The sequence below is a fragment of the Sardina pilchardus genome, chromosome 20, assembly GCF_963854185.1.
Source record: "Sardina pilchardus chromosome 20, fSarPil1.1, whole genome shotgun sequence".
Classification (NCBI taxonomy): Eukaryota; Metazoa; Chordata; class Actinopteri; order Clupeiformes; family Clupeidae; genus Sardina; species Sardina pilchardus.
In genome coordinates this window covers 27,560,868-27,583,367 of record NC_085013.1, presented here as the reverse complement: position 1 = coordinate 27,583,367, position 22,500 = coordinate 27,560,868, and the positions used below count along the sequence as shown (strand labels likewise).

The 22,500-nt window shown below is 43.8% G+C and overlaps 2 protein-coding genes across 3 annotated transcripts in view; both read right to left on the bottom strand.

The window, feature by feature from the left end:
- eif2ak3 (eukaryotic translation initiation factor 2-alpha kinase 3) overlaps positions 1-9,656 on the bottom strand; it is a 35,068-nt gene extending 25,412 nt beyond the window's left edge. Inside the window, exon 1 of one of the 2 annotated variants that reach the window (XM_062522160.1) lies at positions 8,833-9,656. In XM_062522160.1, the coding sequence (XP_062378144.1) occupies positions 8,833-9,101 (269 nt within the window). In that variant the 5' untranslated portion in view covers positions 9,102-9,656. The remainder of the gene's footprint in view (positions 1-8,832) is intronic. The other variant, XM_062522161.1, reaches the window with a different exon arrangement.
- An 824-nt stretch (positions 9,657-10,480) lies between these two features.
- On the bottom strand, positions 10,481-21,140 carry rpia (ribose 5-phosphate isomerase A (ribose 5-phosphate epimerase)). The gene is made up of 9 exons (XM_062522159.1): positions 20,878-21,140; positions 19,807-19,867; positions 19,425-19,480; positions 19,259-19,318; positions 17,663-17,727; positions 17,482-17,550; positions 16,043-16,184; positions 14,376-14,475; positions 10,481-12,332 (listed from the first exon to the last, which is right to left on the bottom strand). Exons 1-9 carry the CDS (start codon positions 21,094-21,096, stop codon positions 12,235-12,237), a joined length of 870 nt encoding a protein of 289 aa, XP_062378143.1. The 5' UTR covers positions 21,097-21,140; the 3' UTR covers positions 10,481-12,234.
- Between the last annotated feature and the right edge of the window lie 1,360 nt (positions 21,141-22,500).

Below are 22,500 nucleotides of genomic sequence, written 5' to 3'. Positions count from 1 at the left end.
GACTTGCCTTACACAGCACTGGGATGAAAAAATGCAAGTTGGTGATTTTGCCTCTGACGGGATAAATGAATAGATTGGGGGCGGGCAAAAGTTTTGCACCTAAGTTATGTTTGCTCTGTCTGGCTTCTGAGGTCTGGGAGAATCATGAAGCATGAGTTTACGGCACAAACTTTTCAGTTCAGTCAGAGTGCCATTACAGAGCGGGCTAAATTTATGTCCACATGTTTGTGATATTTAGCGTGAGAAGAATCCATTCTGAGAGGTCTTGTGTGATGGATGTCTAAACAGAGAGACAGAGGCATCACGGAGATGCTGAGAGAGGCTATTTATAAAACACCCAAAAACTCTCCCTGGTTACAGAACTATGAAACAAAAAAAAAAAGAAATTCTCAAAACAAGAGTATGAACTCCATCACCCTTTCGCCCAACACTCCTCTTTTTACGTTCTCACTAGTCCCCCCCTCCCTCCCTCCATCCATCCTGCTTTTACTCTTGTTTTCTATCCACCCATCCCTCTCTCTCTCTCTTTCTCTCCCTCTCTTTCTCCCTCTCTCGACGCGGCCAACTCAAATTCTGAGCACTCTCCCTCTCCCAATATTTAATTGGCCAACAAGTTGCCAGGCCGGGGGCGTGTGATTGGCTGTTGCTAAGCAGTGGGGAGCGGGGGAGGCAGGGAGGGCTCCTGCTGCGAGGGGCGTTACCGCTGGCAACTGGTGGGGCAGGGAGGGCACAGAGCGCAGAGCCTCGCGTCGGCAAGCTCCCGGTGGAGACACACACACACACACACACACACACACACACACACACACACGAAGCCAGCCATATGCGCATGCACACACAGAGAGAGTCTGACTGACACAACACAAGCGAAGTTGCCCCCTCTACTCCAGACGGGCACGGTGGGGTAAACAAACACATAAGTGTAAATAAAACAAACAAACCAACAAACAGCACGCCTGACTGAAATACGCCACTGAGTAGCAGTGGTAGGCACTCACTGCTCTGAAGCGGAGGGGGGGGGAAGCACAGCAGCTCTGAAGCACTCCAACTTTTCAAGCAGAGCATCTGATCCACTGCTGATAGCCCTATGACCACTCTTTATATCAAACATTAAACAATCCCTACAAATCTATACCTGTCTTATTTTATCATTATTATTATTATTATTGTTATTGTTGTTGTTGTTGTTGTTGTTGTTTTCCAAGCACATACACTCACTGTGTGTTAAGAAATATGAGCCATTATGTCCTATATGTAGAACAAACCAACACTTAACCTTCCGCTGGTTTTGCTCGTGGTAGTTCATGAGCAAACCCAATCAATTAAAAATGTCCTTAAATATTTGATCTTTGTAAAATAAGTTCCAGGTAGTGACCATTTGATCTAATATCTTAAATAAAAAATGAGTCATTTATCAGTAGCTGGCCCCTCCACTGCACCTCCTCATACGGAGCCCCTCTGCAGCAGTGGGCAGGGCAGGTGTTGAGGCTGCTCCATTATGACAAAACCATACTAGTTTGAATTTAGTCAATATTGAGATCACAATTATTTTACAAGATTACTCGAATAATTTCTAAACAACATTCATTTTCCAAAATAAACTAAAAAACAAATGAAAAAAAATAAATATATATATATATATATATATATATATATATATATATATATATATATATATATATATATATATTATTTATACAACTGCTACCACTGTGAAGTGATTGGGCGCGCTGGATTTACAACTCAAAACAAGAAGCTTATCGCAAAACATAATGTAGCAAAGTATTTATTTAAATGTTTATTTACATGCATTTTATTTCAATTGTACACAGTCCTCGCAGTTACTAAACTTCCAACAACACTCTTCCTCACACACACCTGAGACGTGTCATAAATAAACCTGCCAGGTGGTCAAAACTATGAATTTCGAGACTACCAAACAGAAAGCATCTCCAATGTTTTGTCTCCCATCTCCCGCTCTCTCTCCCTCACACAGTAGTACACACACACACACACACAATGTAGTAAAACTGTGCCTTCCAGGCTGCGGTTCTCTTCCTGACAGCTGACAGGTTGTGGAGTAGACTTCAGAAGGCGTCAGCCTCACACTGGGGGTGAGCGGAGCAGAGCGGAGCCGAGCGCCACGGCTCTTCCTGCTCCCGCTCCCGCTCCTGTTCGCTCGCTCGCTCGCTCGATGGCAGGTCTGTCTGGAGCCCTGGATCACCAGTTAGACTTAAAGAGCTGCAGCTCACAGGTGCACTCCCACAGTAACTGGGTGGAAAATGTACTCTAGGGAACAGGCGACTGTCTCATATATACCTTGACAAACCCATTCACGCCCACGGCTGTAAACGGCTCATGTCTGTGTTTGTAAACATCCTGGGGAACTTCCAAGACAGTAAAGTGGAGTAGAGGAGCTGGGAACAGGTAGCAGGCAGAGTGACCTAGCGAGTCAGAACTGCCACTGGAACATCAGCCTTACGATCACACACCATGGCTGCATTTGCCGGTTTTACAGTAAAGGAGAAATCCGGAGAGTTTTTAACATAGATCTGTTTCTCGAGGTCACGGAGTACTGTCGGTACGAAACAAAACGAGAACAATCGGTTTACCTAGCTCGAGTTGCTACAACCAGCAGCTAAGGCAGCCAGGCAGCTTTGGCACTGCACTCTGGGGGCATGCAGACGGGGGCTCACGTGGACAATGGACATGCCCCCAGAGTGCAGTGCTGTAGCTTCCTGGTAAAGTGAAACGTTTTCGTTTCGGTTCCTACCGACAGCACTCGGTGACCTCGAGAACCGGAGATCTATGTGAAAACTCGCCGGATTTCTCCTCTCGGGGGGGTTTGGGACATGATGTGGGAGATGAGAGAAGGTTCCAGAAGGTTTTAGAAGGTTCTCTTCTAGTGGAGTAGAGTGCGGTCATGCTTATCAAGCAGCTGAGACCTTGGGATGTGTTTGGTTTGGCAACACACAGTTCCTGTACACACTCCTATCTCTCGCCTCACTCTTGCTCGTTCTCTCTCTCTCTCTCTCTCTCGCGCTTTCTCTCTCTGTCCATCTCTCTCCCTCCCTCGCTCTCTCAGAATGTGACATTTGCGGAGTGTGAAGGAGGGTGGCTGAAGGTGAATGGGGAGCAAACAAACTCTTCAGTCAACGCTTTGGAAGGGTTACTGACAGGGGCATAGTGTTACTCAAATATCTGCAGTCCTGAATACAAACACCGTCACAAACATGCACACACACACGCACGCGCACACATACACACACACACACACAGACACTCACAGCTAGAGTCAGCGAGTCTAGCGTCTGAGAAATGGTACCACATCAATATAATGTCCACAGCGTAAGCAATTAACATATTTACAAACATTTTTATATATATATATATAAATAAATCACTGTTATGCTGGCAGACAGACGAGCAAGTATTGGGTGGTTGTGGAACAGCACAAGTACAACACTCTCCTCCAAAGTCCTTTCCTCCTCTCATCTCGCTGAGAAACTGATTGTTTTTTCTCTAGACGCAGCCTGCCGTTCATAGATGGAGGTTCTTTCCCCCTGTGTTTCTACTTCACTGTGTGTGTGTGTGTGTGTGTGTGTGTGTGTGTGTGTGTGTGCACACGTGTGTGTGTGTGTGTGTGTGTGTGTTTCAGCTGGGCGTTTGTGTTCTGGCCTAGCTCTCTCCTGAGGTTTCCCCTTCTTGAAGTCATCTGCCGATCAAAATGGCAAAGAATGTAGCCACCAGCTACCAATTAGAGATCTGCCTTTTCCACGCGTACAGTATGGCCGCCTGGGAGGGAGGGGGTGGGGGTGGGGATGCGTCCTTATTTATGGTATTCAGAGTAAAGGGGTTCATGTCTTGTTTGTGCGTTCATTGATTGTTTGTTTGTTTGTTTACTCTCGTATATATGTCCTTAGGTCAGGCTTGACCCCGTGCACTGTGAGGAGCTTTGAACTCAGCACGGCGTTAATGATGCAGAGGAGCCCTCGGCCCCAAACACGGAACTTCCTCCAAACGCTGCTATTGTTTTTACTTTCAGCCCCAGTCTCCGTGGGCCTCCCAGGCCTGGCTTCTGATTGGTTCAGCCGCCGCCGAGGTTGTGCATCACAAAGAGCGTTCCCGTGGGGACCTCTTCCCCCCAGAAATTCTGTTCCGTGTCACAAGGAAGGCCTGAGGGGTGAGCAGACATACAGAGAGAGCTGGGGACTTCACAGCTTTGATTGCGCTCAGGGTTTGTTTGTGTGTGTGTGTGTGTGTGTGTGTGTGTGTGTGTATTGATGTGTGAAATAGCTAGGCTGCAACATTAAGTGGAGAGGCCACTCGCTTTTAACCCGGCTGCATTAAACCTTTAAACTATTAAATAAATGGAGGCCATGTCCTGGAATTGGAACACTTGTAGCATTCGTTTGTATGTGTGAGTGTGAGTGTGTGTGTGTGTGTGTGCGCGCATTTGCCAGGGTACCAGGTGTGACAGCAGCTGTGGGTCTCGCTCCTGTGGTGACACTGAGGACACAGCGCTACACACACACACACCAGTTGAGCAGGGGGTAACACAGCTGACCTAATGTGGACTCATGAAAAGCCAGCAGCAATAGCTGAGGCACCAGCAGTACAACAACAATCTGTGTACACACACAGAGCCAAACGTCACACAGTCACGCGCACACACACACACACACACACACACACACACAAACAACAAACACAATGAGCCACTTCCCAGAGGATTATCACAAAGACATCATTATATCTAATATCAGACATCTGTGGTAAATTACTTTTCTAATGTACTTTCAATGAACTCTCACTGCACTTCTCATGAATCACAGCTGTGTGAATCCAGAAACAACGCAATAATGATAAGTCCAAGATTTCCCCTCTGTTTCAACATACGATGTTTTGTGTGCATGTTGTGAATGCCCAATTAACTTTTCACAAAAATAAATAAATAAATAAAAAAACGAAATCCTCAGCATCCTACGTGACCCTTTTGCCGTGATCAAACGTCTTCATTAGGAGGCGCTCACCGTCTAATCTGCGATCTACATCTCCCTGGTGACCTCCGCTGCCTGCGGAGCCTCGGCTTAGCCTACCGCTCCCTCTGGGGCCCTCGAATCAGACGGAGCGCCGCGCTGATGCTACGTTAGCGCTACGCTAACCCCCGCGCCGCTGAGCTGAAACGGAGGTGTTAACTGGCTGTGGGGATGGTGTGTGTGTGTGTGTATGTGTGTGTGTGTGGACGTGTTTAGAGTGGGCTGGGAGGGCGTGCTGTTGGGAGTTGGGAGGCTGCACTGGTGCAGAGGCAGTGGCCTTTGGTTTGGGCAAACAATGTCAGGGCTAATTGGGAAAGGTCGGACTGAGAAGGCTCCCTGTGTGTCTGTCTGTGTGTGTGTGTGTCTGTGTGTGTGAGTTTGAGGACTAGCTGGTGTTGCCATGCCATGGAACTTCAGTGTTGTTGTGGTGGGTACTCCAGACGAGGAAGCTGGAGGGTGGGGGTGGGGAGGAGGAGGAGGAGGGGGGCAGGGGGGGATGGAGGCTGAGCGGAGCGTGGAGGGGGAGGGTGGGGGTGAGAGGGATCTTCTCCCTGCCATGCAGTATTCAAGAGGCTGCCACTTCAGGGCACGGCAGGGGAGCGTAAACATACCGAGAGCGAGACAGAGAGCGGGAGTGTGTGTGTGTGTGTGTGTAATATGTGTGTGAGAGAAAGTGAAAGAGAGAGAGATAGAGACAAGAGTAAGACAGTGAAGAAGAGAAAGAGAAAGGAGAGAGAATGTGGTTACAACTAGACAATATGTTGGAGCTATGGTTGCACCTGTAGTGAGAGAGAGAGTGTGTGTGTGTGTGTGTGTACGTCTGAATTACAGATCTGGGAGATCTGTTAGCCAACAGATGCATTTCTGTTTTATTCATTCCCTCATATCACAGGCAAACAGAGACATAAACTACAAGCATGACAGCCTAGGTGTGACAGGCACTAGGGAGATGGAGACAGAGAGAGGCTTTGGTCTCAATACAGTCCGCTGTACAGACAGATTATACACCAACACTCACATAGATTACACACCAACACTCACATAGATTACACATGTACCCTGACTTTAACATATAACTTCTCTGTTTCAAACATACACACACACACACACTTTCAGAGCTCATTAAAACCAGAAACTCCTTCTTCACTTTCCTCTACCTCCTGTTCTTGCTCTCGCTCTCTCCCTCTCACACACACACACACACACACACACACAGTCGCACACACAAAGACACACACAAGCGTGCGCACACACACACACCATTAAGGTTCCTCATGCACGGTTTTGACACCTGTAATCAGTCATTCTGGCATCCCTGGTGCTCGGGGAAGCACTAGCCTCATTTCACTATAGGTGTGTTGACATCACCTTCAAAGTAGGTTATTTGGTAAGTGTTACTCTTTCTCAGTGTGAATGTGACTGTGTGTGTGTGTGTCTGAGTGTGTGTGTGTGTGTGTGTGTGTGTGTCTGAGTGTGACCATGCTTGCCTGAGTGTATGTCTGCGTACGAGCAAGAAGGGAAGCCTGACTTAATAAAATAATCCTGCCAATCCCTCGTCTCTGGCCTACATTAAATTGCAGTAAACCACAGACAGAAATAAATGGGCAAACAACATGTGTGCCACAACAGATAACAGAACAGAGAGGGAGAAAGACGGTGAAACAGAGACAGAGAGAGTTATTAGGATGAGCGTTTAATTAGTATTTGACGTATAAAATGCAGGAATTTACCAAGACTTTACAGCTATGTCCAGTCCTGAGAGTTTATGGATAGGCTACCACTGCAGTGGAATGCAAGCCATGTTGTTTTGACACAAGCTGCTTCTTAAAAAAAAAAAAAAAACACTTCACCTGTGTGAGTGCTGTCAAGTTCACTTAACCACTTGACTCAGAAACTCGCATATCCTGTCTATACACCCTATTCTCTCGACTACTTGCCCGATCACACTAAACTAGACAACTCATCCACCTGCTTGTACTGTATATCTGTGCACACACGAAAAAAAAAACACCATAATACACAACGAACAGACACTTGTTCCATGTTTGTTCAATGTAAACATATCTCCATATTCTTCTCACCAATGAGTGTATTAGTTGTCCCTAGTTCCGCGGATCCACTGCCCCTGCCACGGAGACCCAACTGGACGGGCATGGCAGGAGAGATCTGTTGCGGTGCCCACATGCATGTCGGGGTGGGGCTATACCAGCTGCCCACTGCAGCCTTGCCCCGTCAAGAACACGGGCACGGCTGGCTTTTGACAGCAAGTTCGCCAACAACAGTGCGGATTTCTTTTTAATGATGACGATCATTCAGCAGGGCCAGAGGCACAGTTGTTTCACTTTCTCCGATTTCTGTCTGACTCTGAACCCAAAGTTTACTCCGACAAACAGTTAACGGCAGAGAGGGGAATTAACGCTTAATGTGATCTGAACTATTTCTGTCAACGACCATATTGACAATATATTTTCCCTCTGGCCTTCACTGACTGCTTTTTAAATAAATTATCATCATTTTTAGCCCGTGTAAATAGCTTCCGTATCCTGTTGCTCATCATAGCCATGGATGCCGCGCACGCAAGCTATTTGCAGACAACCGGCAACCCCCTCCCGCTTGCTCTACTTGCTACTTGGCGAAAACATGCATCATGTTAACTTTTATTTCAGCTGGACCAAAACCACATATTACATGTTTGTACTGAATACATAACACTGGAATAGCACAATAATAAACACAACTGCGCACGACACTTTGACACCGAGGGCCACTTCCTTGGATGTCTTTATGCAACTTCCTTTCAGAACACCTCGGAGTGGTTGCCTATTACGCAAGGCAAAACATCCGACAAGAACTTTTTCAGCCCTTGTATAACTTTAGTGAGTAATAATTTCCATTTTGTTAAATGAACTTACTCGTTCGCTTTGGAACATTCACAATGACACTCTTGTTGCAGGGAAATAACGGGCAGAACTTCCACTGTGGCAAAATGCATACACCAACTCCCAACAGATATGTCATCATCTTTTCAACTTTTCTAAAAAACCGTCAAAATAATGCACAAAATTAGTACACCACATAACACTACTTGACATGCAAACACTGTGAAATCACATCAAGTTTGTAGTTATTGCTCAATCACAGTAAAAAGTTGGGTACAGTATGCCCCCGTGTAAACAAAGTTGGCCTCTTGATCTCACGGAACATTTTATCAGCTCAGAGTGAACAGCAGATAGAGGCTAAGGACAGTTGCCTTTCACAGAACAACTCCTTGCCCAAGTCATACAAATGCCAGTGTAAGTTTATCCCATGCAACAATCTACTCCCTGGTCCAGTCTAATGCATGAACAGTTCATTTTAATTACATACAGTCTTAGATGGCAAGACTTTCGGTGGTTTTAAAACTTGTCTGGTGACGTATCCTTGATGGACAGCTGCTTCCCAACATGCTAGCACACGGTCACGCGTGTAACATAACTACAGGCAGGCCCAGCAGCAGCTGCAAACTCGATAATGTTACACTAATGTTAACTGTATCGGTTGAATATGAAGCCAGCTAGCGATAACTGTCTTGAGCAAGTCGATGACTGAATTGCAGGGGTCGACGGGGGGACATGTCTGAACACCACCACCAGCTTGCTAACAAGAGAGCGAGGTAGCAGCTAACTTTGGAGATCGATTCAGTGCATTTTCACAACTGAGATTTAGTTGGTGGAATGAACTGTTTCTTTACCAATAACCCATCAATTGACAAAAACATTATAAAAATCGACTGCTAGCAAGCTAAGTTACATGCCTTTTGTGGTCGAAGCTTCCATCGCTGTCCCCAGGTGCCTCCTCGGTTTCTCCATTCGCACTATTCTCGTCATCTTCAACAGTCACGTCCCCATATCCTGGGGTCGGAACGCTTTCCAGGGCTCGCTCCGTAACTCCATCGTCGGCCGTGTCGGGTTCTGTGTCCTTGTCGATGGAGGCTTGAGTTGCAGAAGTCCCAGTCAGAGCTCGAAGCAACAACAGGAGCACCAGAGAAATGCCCACATTTCCTAACTGAAACCCCTTTTCCATTGGTAAAAGTGTCTCATCAGTGAAGAGGCATTCACATACCAAACCCCAGAGTGAATACAATGGAAGTGGTGACAAAACAACGCTCAAAAAGTAATTTCTTGAGCTAGTTCGTCACCAAGCCTAGTCTTCCCGTTGTCTTTTCTTAACGTAAACATTCATGGCCACTTGGGCACCATGATATTCCCTTTATACTTGACGTCGGACGAGCCTTGGTAACGCCGAACCCACCCTGTTTCCAAACTGGTATTGGCTGTAAAAAATGTTAAACGTGTGAAGTTTCCTGTACTGCAAGATGGTAGCGTCTTTGTCAAGTCAATCATAACAACTCGTCTACTAAGCAATCGCCGATTGCTCAACTCAGATGTCATTCACGACTGAATGTGCCCACGTGAACCGCCCATCAAACGCGGAATATTATTGGACGCAAGCACGTCAATCAAATCATGTGGGCGGCGAGAGAAAAGGGAGACTAGTGGCGTGTCTGGACATGACTGTGCACCGTGGCTGTAATATGGCTGCAGCTCAGCCAATGGCCTACAGAACTTGTGCCTCACATTCAAACCATTGGTTGTTTCACCTAAACCGCGAAAGAGTATTTAGTTTATAATTCGCTGTATATAACTGTCTGTCTACGTAGTTGCTACGACAAGTTGAATAGAGGCGGGTCTCTGACTGTCAACGCCTGATTGGGTCGAATGAGATCGAGATGGAAACATCGACGTGGCCGTTTGCTCGAGGGCGAAAGTGGACACATGTCGGATTATTTCTTCCGGTCACACTAACCGGATTTTAAGACACGACACGAAAATATAGTGATCATGTGCTTTAGTATTATATAAGTATATAAACAAAATTCCAACTGATGACAAACTTAAAACTTGTCATAAAAACCTAGCTGCTACACAATCCACACAAAATTTGATGTGGCCATCAGCAAAACTCAAATCTGTCAATATTTTGTAACTACAATTTCTATCTTGTCCTGTCCCGTCTTTCACACTACTTTCTAACACTGGGCGACTCTCAAGCAACTTACGAGTCTGCTATGACACTATGGCGCCTCCTTGTGGTGTAAAGTTGGTAGTTCTCACACATGATTTGCTCTTTGAATGAAGTCACCCAGCTGCCAATTGCAAGAGTGACTTCTGACTTGTACACTAAGAAAGATCTCGCATATGCAGCACAAACCTATGTGACACACACACATTTTTATGTACAGTGCAGTATTTCAAAAACGACAACCACAAGTTTTGTGTATTGGTCCTGTTCGAAACGGCAACTGAGAGCACAGTAAAATACAATAGCCAGTTCCCCTGTTTCCACTTCACAGTAATGCTGGTACAAACTGCATTTCTCAAAAATCCACAGTAGATCAGAGACCCCTGAAACATAGGTTTATACAGACATTGAACATAAAGATGCTTAAGCTTACATTTCAACAACAAAGTGCCCCCATGGCCCAACAGCATTTAGAAGCTGAAAGACTGATGATTGATCCACAGAGACAAAGACAGACTTGAAATAAGGCCAGTTCATTTGAGAGTTCACAAGGCCATGTTGGCCATTGGCAAACAGGCACGTTCTCATAGAACACAGTTAACACAATTCATGACACTGAACTTAAAAATAAGGAAAGAAAAAATATAAATTCTTAATTAGTAGGCAAATTTCTGCTTTTCTAACAAGGATACAATCACAAGTACAACAGTACCGATCGCAACGCAAGGGGAAATAATAACAGGGACTCACTTGAGAAAAGAGTGATATTAAAACAGCAAGAGATCCGAGAGACAACAAATTATTTGTGGACATGGATGAACACAGACATTTTGGTGAAAAGTTACTCTGAGCCAACCTGAATATTCTGGTCTCCCTCTTCTCCCATCTGCAAAATATGCCCTGACCTTTGGTTTGTGTAAACAAAAGTGAGAGAGAGGGGGGGGGTATGCATGTTTGTTCCATGGTGAAAGGCCAAAGCCACCGCAGTGTTGAGGGTTTTTTAGTGCTGCTTATGTGAGAGACCCCTTGGCACTGCATATTACATGCCTCTTCCTGCGCTACCGCAAAATTGGAAGCTCATCAGGCAATCACAACACCACTGATTGGCTGATAGCATCAAAACTAGCCAATCAAGAGCACACACACACACACACACACACACACACACACACACACACACACACACAGTCTGCTGTCTATTACCTACTGTGTATAGTTCAGGAGAGGCATCTAAAATATGCAGGGCCTAGGATCCAGGTAATGACCGAGCAAACCGTTCCACCACTGAAACAAACATGAGGCACATATTGAAAAGAACTACTGACATTTCTTCTATCTCTAATGCATGTGAGTGGCATATTCATGGCTATTGTGCATGATTTGGAGAGCGTGAACAGACAACACATGCAGTAAGTGGTGAACTGTCAAGTCACATTGACAGACATGCATTTTTAGGCTAAAATTCATCCCTCAGTCAAAGAGGGAGAGACATTTAACTTCTTCCTCCACGATTACCTAGTTTTTCAGTCAAGCGAGAGAAACACGCAGAGAGGAAGAAACAGACAGTACTCAGGTGGCCTCTCCCTCTCAGATTTAGCACCGGTCAGTAAGAGGTCCAGTGTGGGTAGAAGATGTTAATCTTTCAGAAATGCCTTGGCAGAAGAGTGAAGCCATTAGGATAAGTGCAGAGGGATATTCCACAAAGCGTAATCTTCATGTCAGTCAGATAGCTATGCCAAGTCAAACATGGAAAGCGCCCAAATCTGACTCATCGTCAAGTCTTGGGTGAAAAGTGCTGGGTCGTGTTGTACTTTTGGATTGTATTTGATCAAATAATTTGGTGACTCTGCTTTGAGGAATACACCTCCCCATCCAACCCCCAGTGTCTTCATCTGACCTGACCATCTCACCTGACCTGGACTTTACAAGAGGAGACGAGAGAGGCTCTCTGGGTACACAAGTAGAAAATTGTTAGTAGCTTACACCCAAAGTAAGGGAACATTTACAGAGGTATAGCTGTGTGTGTGTGTGTGTGTGTGTGTGTGTGTGTATCTTCATGGGCACTTGAGGTGTCAGGCTGAACATCGCTGAGTTGAGTGTTCCGCAGGCGAGGTCTCAGTTGAGTGGTGTAGTCTTAGATGATTGGCGGGTCTCTGACCTTCACACTCCCGTCCTCCATGCCGAAGTAAGCCTTCTCTGCCATCCCCACAAACAGCCCAGTTTCCACCACACCTAGCAAAGGCAGTAAGAGAGATGAAGGGCCGGTCCCATTTGTAATCTTCCCCTAGATTTTTGCCCTAAACCCTAGATTTTGCGCGTTCCCCTGTAGGATTAGGGTGTCCCATTACTTTAGGCAGCAAGTGGAAGTGCAAATGTCCCCTTAAATCCACCCTAACATTATAGTGGGCTCCGATGCAGGCTTAAAACAAAGTGGAAGATTAAGCAAAACTTAACTCCGCTATAAGTATTTTCCCAAATAAGCATGTTAAAATTTCGAAATATGTTGGAATATGTTAGTTTGAACACACCTGTTTCTGTTTGTCAAGTTTTGAACACTAATGTTAGAAAATATATTACGAAGCTATCTGAAGATGTTCATGATATCTCCCAAGTGCTTCGAGAGAGTCTGCCCATCAAACATACATCTGATCTGGGTAGTTTTGTCAATATTCAGGATGTTCGTTCCGGTGTTCACATGAACATGAATATCCCGGGCTTATCCAGAGTTCAATCAGACATAGATAAACCAACACAGCCCACGCAACAGGCAATAAAAACTAATGTGACCCGGCATTTTCGTGAATAAAATCAGCAGCAGTGGTTCACCGCCGGTAAAGGCATCGACGCTGCGTGTGATGTAGGGGAGCACGTTCACTACATTCACTACATGAATTTGCATATAGTGATGTCCCATTTCATAGGGAAAGATATTCACCCCCACTTCCCTCGTCCAGGGGACTTTACTGTCAAGGGCAGTCAAAACTAAGTGGAAGATTTTAGTGGGGAGAAATGGGACAGGCCCGAGGACTTCAAGAGACTGGGATGACGAGAGAGTGACAAGAGAATGTCTGTAAAAAGAAAAAATGGAGAAGAAAGGACTTGGGCGAAATATACACTACTCACAAGTCAGGGATATTCAGCTTTCGGGTGAAATATCAGGATGAACCTAAAAATCCACTATAACCTTTACAGGTGAACTTAATGTGACCTTCTCTAAATTCTTGAATGCTCATGTCCAACAGTTCAATGTTCTGTACTGAAACATCCAATGTCACCAAAAGCCAGATTTCCCTACATTTTTGTGAGTAGTGTATGTGAAACAAGGAGTCCTAAATAAAACAAGCGCCAGTGCTGATGTTTAAGGTGTAATATAAGCGAGAGGCAAAGGGTCCTAAATAAAACAGCAAGTCCAAAGGCTAATGTTGTATAGCTAAAGCTAATATAATATAATAGCTTGCCAAAATCTATAGCTGATTTAATACCATGAGCAACATCCTAAAAGCAAACATTGGTGTGTCAGCTAAGTGCTTGCACACACACACACACAACAATAGCTTCAGTTTATGCACAAGATACTTTTCTCGCTTTCAGACTTCGCACTTTGCCCATTATTTAAAGGGCTATTATGTCTCTGGGAGTACACAGATATTTTCACATAAAAACTGCAGGCTATAGTTGGGAGACGAGGCCCTTTGCCATAGGCGTCGCCAGCTGTAATCCTGTACGCTCTATGCGTATATTTTTACACCGTTTTAATCGTGAAAACATTAAATATTACAACAATGAAAATGACGCTATGTTTTGATTAAAACATCCTTTGCACACAAATGATAGCCTACGTTTGGGTCAAAGACCAATATATGAATACATTAGAAGCTAATGATATGACATGACAAGCAATTCTGGCACTTAACACATCAGCTTAATATTTCAGGTGTACCAGTAAAAGGTGCACGGTTCATAGCAGGGATACTGACAGCAGTGAGATTAGGCATCGCATGCTCTACAGTCACTCTGTGTGGAACATTCCGCCATTCGGGTTTCAAGATTGATAAGATTCAGTTAATGTGTAAAGTATGGATTGTGTTGAAAGTGTGGGACCGCCAAAGAGCATTGCAAGGTATTTAGAGTGTTGCGAGCAAATCCTTAATTGTTATTAGGTTAGGTCTACCTTAGCTTTGCTTTTCTCTAGCTCATCAGATCATTAAGCTCATTGGTTTCTCTGTGTATGTTGTGAATGTCTTAAAGGGTTTATACTTGAGGAATCATACTGACCTGGGATCATTTTGATGGCTGTGTTGACTTCCTTCCAGTTCTGGCTGTGCTCAAACTTCCAGTCCAGAATGAAATTGCTGTTATCAGTCACGACAGGACCCTAGAGATGGGACAGATGCAGCATGAATGATCGCTGAACCCCCCGATCACACTTAACCCTATGAGCCCTAAGCTGTTTTAAGGGCATTTTCACTACCTCTAGTTAGAAGCATTTATCCTGGTCATTGTAAGTGCCACACATGCTACATATTGTTTTTTTCAGCACAGTCTAGGCTATCCAGATCTGCCACAATATCATGTATAAATACTTGCATTGATTTGATTTAGATTTTTAAATAATAAAAAGTTGAAAAGCGTACTATACAAATTCTTACATTTTGATGTGTATCTCACCACAGCAAGCTCACATCTCGACCAAACTTACATGGTTATGTAGGCCTGACTGTCCTGAACACGGCAATATAAGAACCATGGTGGAGGTATACTTTGGGGCTGAGCAATTTACAGAAATATGTGGTGTGTGCCTTCCAGAAATAAATGGCAATTTTTATTTAGTGATGAAAAAATGACTTTTTGGCACTTTTTGCACTCCATATTGTGACACTAGCTGATCTTACATGACTTGTTTGCGGTAGCACACATGACGTGCACAGATGATGATTCTCTATAATATTTGTTTTACTGCATTGCAATGAACAAAGTAAAGGCAAAAAGTGTTTATTTGTCAAACAAATTTGGATGCAATATGAGTCTTGAATTGGATACCATACAGGAGTGTGCTAGGATCTCAAAACCGTGTTATGAACGTGACTTGTCATAGAGAAACACATGATAACATTGGATTATGAACATAGGCTATTCCACACAAAAACACGAGGTAAGTGGAGCTAAATGAAGTTATTATTTTGCTGTCACTTCGTCTGTTTTATGGCCTAGAAGGTTGTATTTGGTATCTGTGGATAGCTCTAGCTCTCCTCTTTCATCTGACATGCGTGCCAAATCTTTTTGATCGCGATTTCACGAGGAAATCAAACGAGAGTAAAGGTAGCCAAAGATATATGACATTATTATTTGTTTGTAACTTCGTCTGATTTTATCATACGAAATGATCGATGTATTTGGTATCAATGCAAAGCTCTGCTTCTCCTCTTTCATTTGATATGCGTGTCATGTCTGTGCGATGCGTGGTCCGCGAGTAATTTAAGCGAGAGTTCTGGATGCGCCGGTGAACGCAGAGCAATATAGACTGTAAATATGATATACTTTGATTTAACTTCATCATTTTATTTTATTTTCATACTTGATCGTACAGACAAGTGTCTAGTATCGTTGGAAAGCCCCGGTTCTGCTCTTTTCTGCAATATAAGTTTCATCTCGCTGTGACTAATAATAGCGGAGCAATGTAACAAAGAAAATGTGTGCGTTTTTTGACGCACTTTGCGTCCGTCGGGCTCATAGGGTTAATTAGCCAAATATATCCTCCTTTTACCCTGAGCCACACATTACTATACAACTTGGGTTCCAAACTCATAGTGTAAATGTCTCATAGTACAGTATAATGTAAAAATGATATCCAATATATTGCCATAAGTGTGATGTTCCATCACCAGTGCATGTCTGAGCGTGTGTGTGTTTGTGTGTGCCTGTGTGTGTGTGTGTGTTCTCACCGCTTTGCTCACGGCCATCCTCAATACAGCCTCTCCACCAAACTTCTTGGCAATAGTCCTGGAAACGGGGACATACGCCATGGGAATAACCTCTATGGGGACCCCCTTCTTCCACTGCTGGCCTAAAGACTTTGAGTCTTTCCTGCACAAACAGAAAATTACATACAAACAGTATGTCAACATACAAACATCACAACAGTTTGAAAGGGCAAGCCATGATTCTACTGAAAGACTGGATATTTAAGGGCAGTTAAAGTTCAAGCATCATACTGGATGGTATAAGTAAAAGTAACTGTTGCTTTTTTTTTTTTTTGCTCAGTGGAATACTAACTGTTACGTTAACATGCAAATAAAGCATGCTTCACAAGGTACTCCGACTCCCTTACTCCTTCATATGGTGGTGATTTAGAAGCAAGTGATGGATCTGTTCTACTCTAGCCACTTGTGCTAGCGATTAGTGACCGTAACATCAGCATAGCTGTTTACCGTAGAGTAGCCTCTACTGCATGCTAATCGTTCATATTTAGTACAAAACGCCACTGGCTCACGAGGAACCCTGGTTAGCTAGAAAAATGGGTTAATTATAAATCACTCTGAATTTGACAGTAATTAAACACACATCCCTGTTGTGTTCATCTGAGCCGACGGTGCTTTACACTGATATATGAATTCAATGAAGGCATGTTATGGATTTTGATTTTTGAAGCAGGCTGCCGGCTTTAAATTAACATTTTGTGGAGGTACACTTAAAAAGCCCTGACAGTGGTGCAAATTAAAAATCAAATTAACGTCCACCGTTTATTATTCAATTGCAATGCTAGCAATGCAATCTTTGAAAGTATGTGTTACGCACACCAAATGTTTTTGCCACTGGTAAACACTTAAATGGTAGAAATGGCACAGTGTCACACTCGCTACATGAGAGGTTAAGAGACAAATACATTCCGGCCTATAAGGCCTTCATCAGATTGCAGTGCGGCCTTTCTTTGCCATCACTTTAGAGACTAGTTATCTTGTTTGGGCACTGAATCGCCCTTACCTGACGGGGTTAATTCCGCCATTCACCTTAACAATGCCTCTTTCTTTAACCTCAGTCTTTAACTTTAGAGAGTAGTTATCTTGTTTGGGCACTGAATCGCCCTTACCTGACGGGGTTAATTCCGCCATTTACCTTAACAATGCCTCAAGCACAGGTTGGCTGGAGAGCAAAGGTGAGGCAAGACCCCCGGGGATACTAGGCCTGAGGAAGCCTTGCGGAGTCATCAAGCACCACAGGTGATAATTGGGGAGTGATGAGCCTCCACACTCCTTAATTTATTCGGCTCTCGCCCGATAGTGGGGATGAGGCTATTGATTCATCAATATCAAACATTCTCTCAAACACATACACACACACACACACAACACACACAACACACACAACACACACAACACACTACCTGAAGTCTGCGATGACAATGAAGTGTTTGGCACAACCAGCTACAATCTTCTCCTGGGTCAGACAGCCTCTGCCAGAGAAGGGCAACAATATGACCAGTGCACATTGTGATGAACCATACCGCTCTCAGGTATTTTCAGATAAGGTCATGGGTGGGGAGGTGTGCTTGCTCTTTCTCTTACCCTCCTCCCTTGATTAGAGTGAGGCCTGCATCCACTTCATCAGCACCATCAATGGCAACATCCAGCTGTCACACACACATACAGACACAGACACAGACAAACACACACAATCAATCTTTGAGATACCTTCTTGAGTGAATGATAAAACAGTCATGTCTGGAGACGTGTGTGAATATGAGGCTATGGGTGCCTCTCATATGGTCTTTTATACACCCTCCCTTCCTTCCTCGATCCTCACTGATCTAACCCTAGATAAAGAATGATGGGGCCTGGGGCGGCACCAATGGGATAGTCTATCCCAGGGGGTCAGGATTTGACTGATTAGCTTCGCCGATTAGCAAGGCACTTCCTCGTCGCCATTTTCCAGAAATACATCATGTCCGGTGCCATTTCTCCTCATGCTGATTGGTGGCTGTTCCTCTCTCAGCTCATGCACGAGCTTAGTGTGGGCACGAGCTCTCCTTCTGTACCTTACGTCAATCAGTAACCTGGCACTTAATTGGCTAAGTATAACGGCACCGGAAACAAGCCCCTTAAAACGCCATGTTGAAGCCTGGAAAACTTTTTCAATTTTGGCAATTTTCACTAGCCTAGCATTCCCACTGAAATGAATGGGGGCGGGACTTGTTCACTTTCTCCAGTTCTTATAATAGAGCTCCACAGTCCCGCCCCTCCTCCGAGAGCGGTGCTTGTCTGGAAGTAAATTTCTCATTCATTTCTCCCATTGACTTCTGGAAAAATCCGGATATAAAGAGTTTTAGACCATGCCTTAGGCTAACCAGCTACGATGTGACTCATAAGCATATAATTTATAATTTCGAGTGAAAAAATGAACAGAAAATGTAAAAAAAGCGAAAGGTACAAGACTGTGTACATATCTTAAATTCCGAGTTAGAAAACTCAAATCCCGTGATGCTTTGCAAACGTACACACATTTCCAACATTTGCAGCCTAACAATAGTTTAACATGGTTCCATATTAATCTGAGAAAAGAAGATGATTACTTCCTACCGTTTCCATTGAGTAAATTCAACCTTCAAGATGAGAAAACCGTTCTTTTTCGGAAGACCACACATCGGTCCTGACAGCCCTGCAGCCATTTTATGTTTTGAAGTTCCAGCGAGACGAAGCCGGACGATAGGCGCGGGAAAAGTTGAGTACAGTTTGTTTGGAATTGCCATAGCAACGGCGATCTCTACCAATCAAAGGCTCTGCTTTCACCAGTTTTACACGATAGGGTGTTGGGTAGTGTAGTTATCTCTCGTTAAATCGTGAATAAAACATTGTTTTCTCAAAACAAGGTTGATGCCCCGTTAACTTTTGACATCTTTATGAGCAGGTATAATCGCTTAGTCACATCGTAGCTGGTTTTAAGTCTACCATGGACGGTTACGATTTTATGGCTTATTCTCCAGTTGTCAATGGAGAAATTGTATTGGATTTTTACTTCCGGACAAGGCTGTGGAGCTCTATACCTCCATGGTCTATCCAGTGTTAGTTATAGATCAGTGGGAACACCCCTCGAGGATTGAGCATCGAGGAGAGATGTTGAGAGGCACCCTATGTGTGTTGGTGGCTGACTGCTCTCCAGCTCACCTCTGGATGCCTGTCCAGATCAGAGAGCGTGAGGCCATGCTTCAGAATCAACTGCCGTGCCTGTGGAGACGGACGAGGGGAGGAGAGAGTGGTATGAGGAAGTTAGTGATGGCCGATCTGATTTCACAAACAGGGTTTAACATTCGCTTTGTGCAAAGACACTTACCTGGAACGAGGTGGGGACACATACAATTTTCAACTTCTCTTGTCGTACTCTCTCCGCTAATGCACACAGAGAAACACAAAGAGACACACGTACATTTTAGTAAGAATACAAAAGTGTATTTTTTAGCTTTCATTCAAAACAACCTGGACTATATATCCATAAATCTGTAGACATGCATATTTCCTTTCAGATCTTTTTCACAGCAGCCATTTTTGGCATGAGATACATGGCAGGCCAAGGTGTTATTTTTTATCAATTAATATTCTGATTCTACTACATTCAAACTGAAGATTAACTTATTTAACATAGTTAGTAACACTGCTTGCCTCGTGTATGTCCAAATGGCTGCAGTCTGTCCAACATACAGGAAAACTCCACTTACCCAGCCTATCCACAGCATACACTATTGTAGAGCCACTACCAACCCCAACGACCTGGTTGGTCTGAAGATGAGGGAAAAGAAGATAATAGTTAGAAATGGCCATACTCCCACGCAGTTTACGCACATTCAGAGTTCTCCAAGGTCAGCACATGCATGGGACTTGGCAAACCCCACACATTGTTATCAAGTCATACTTTTAGCAGTTCTCAGGCGCTGGATGCTAAAGAGAATATACTTCATTTCAGACAACTTAAACTGACTGAGCCGCTTCATAAATCCGCGCTTAATATAGTTTCCCAATCTAACTTCGCGTATAAAAAGGCTTGGTCACAAGACAGACGGTGTGCTCTGCATCTAGAATTAGATATTCGAGGATTCATCACCTTAGGTAAGAAGATAACACCTTGGATAAGATAACAAGCTTGTTACACGAGGAGTTAAACCACTTGGTTCGAGTATTAACGTAGTTCACATATTAAGTTAGGAAAGATGTAAGATGAAACAATACTTCGTTAAACCAACAAAGTAATGTGTGTCACATATTTAATATTATAAGTTAGAGCATTATCCACAAGTAAGACTGGCAGTCAGATACAGCTAACGTTAATAAATATATTAACTCAACCACGTTGGGACTTCGACTAATAATAGTAAGGCCATGTGAAGTTAAATTAGCCTACTGAGGGCTTTCTCGACCACGCCAGTGAATAACAAAACAACAATTTCGCCAAAACAACATTTATTGGCATGGCCTTTGATGACATTAGCAGGCTAACATTAACTCTGAACCATCACAACATAGAATGGAAGTATAGTTTCCATTTGTCCTTGCAATTTCGCTGTCTGATATTTACCAAACAGTCATCCAGTTCGTACCATCTGATTTTAATTTGACTGCACGTGCGCTAATCAATACCAACGACCGTAAGTTAGCCAGCTAACTCTGTAGAATGCTAACCAAGAGACATGTCATGGACGAACGAATGGACTTTGGTTCAAGGGATCAGTTTCTTCATAACATCAAGTATTACAGCCAGTGGTAGCACTGTTATCAGGGTTTGGTCTACGCACCTGTATGTGGTTGTCCACTGCAGCGTACGCGGCGAGTTTCTTTGCTTCCTCTGCCATTACTGTTCCGTAGCTACGAGAGCGACTCCTGCAGATACACACGTGTGTCTCCTTCCCTATTTCAAAGAGGGGCGGTTTGATCCTCCCCGAAGACAGCGATGAGAAAGATCCGACCCTAAATGTAAGCCCGACCCACCTCTGGAACAGCATCACCCTTCCCATGAAAACAAGTCTGACATGGAAGAACTGAGATGCCTACAGTCGCTAAATGCTTGTAGAGGCGTGTTTGTTTACGGTAACGCGTGTTGTCGCGAGTTATGCTTTTCGCTGATATATAAAACATTGCGGCTTCCCTGTGCAGATACGCATGTAGTGCAGATATTGTGGGTATCAGTGAAATTGATGTGTAGTCAAAAACGAGTGGTTGACATTTTTGCTGTGTCTTCTCTCAAATGTAATATTTCACAAGGAAAGACAACCCCATTGTCAACCGGTTTTGAGCAAATATACTTCTTACTGACTGTTGCTAGCATGTAAATGCATGTTATGTATCAAAGTAGCAGGGGAATATAAAAAGGACATTATGCATACAAATTGTGCAGAAATAAAGCCATGAGCACCATCTACTGAAGCAAGTTTCTTTAATCTGACATTGGACGGCACAGAACATGTGCAATGAATAGACAACAGTGTGGCAGTGTAGAACTCGGGTCTTATGCTATCTGCAGACTGCTGCTGCTCAGAATTTAAGAACTGTAAATCTGGCTCTATCAAATTAGTGTTATGTCATTTGATCCATACAACTACACTGTGGGGCCCATAGTCACGTGGGCCCCATTTCAGATGAATAATTTTGCATGCAGGGAAGAGGAGAGACCTTCTTATGTTATGAGGGGTCTCATTAAAGTAGGCTTATGCACTGCTGTTAACATTGAAGAAAGAGACACAAATGGAACAAAAAGCATTTACTTGACAACTATGTCAGTGAAAGTGTCCCGCATATGGCACCTTGTCCTTAGGCCTACTCATGTCATTGCCAATCTGAGGATTCTACTCATCTCACATTGCAGCCAATAAGTGTATTGTTAAGGTAAAGCCACAAACCTACGAAATGTGTCATGACACGTATTCCTGTCATGTATTATTGAACGCTACTCCTGCACTTATGTTATATATGGAAGCTGAAGACACAATTCTTCTCAGAATACCTCCTCTTAGCTCTTACCACACTCTTCCCTCATCAAACTTCTTTCCTCTCCACTTCCATACTTGACTAGTAATTATGCCTCTAGTACTACTAAAATTGACAAATGCAGTGGTAATTCCAAGCTTTAGTGTCCTCTGCACGGTACCTTAAATGTTATTACATTGCTGTAGCTGTAGTTTAAAGGTAGATATGCTTCTATGTGATTTTTCTAATGCTGCAACTCTAGCACTACAGCTTCAGTGTTATAATAATGCCGCAATTGTATGTCTATAGCTTAAAGCTTAAACGCATGAATGTTAATAGAGCTATGACTGTAGCTCTTTAGCTTAAATGTTAAAATGCTCAATTTTAATAGGCTTAGCCTAAATGTTACCCTATTGCTGTAAGTCACTTTGGATGAACGCATCCACAAAATTAAT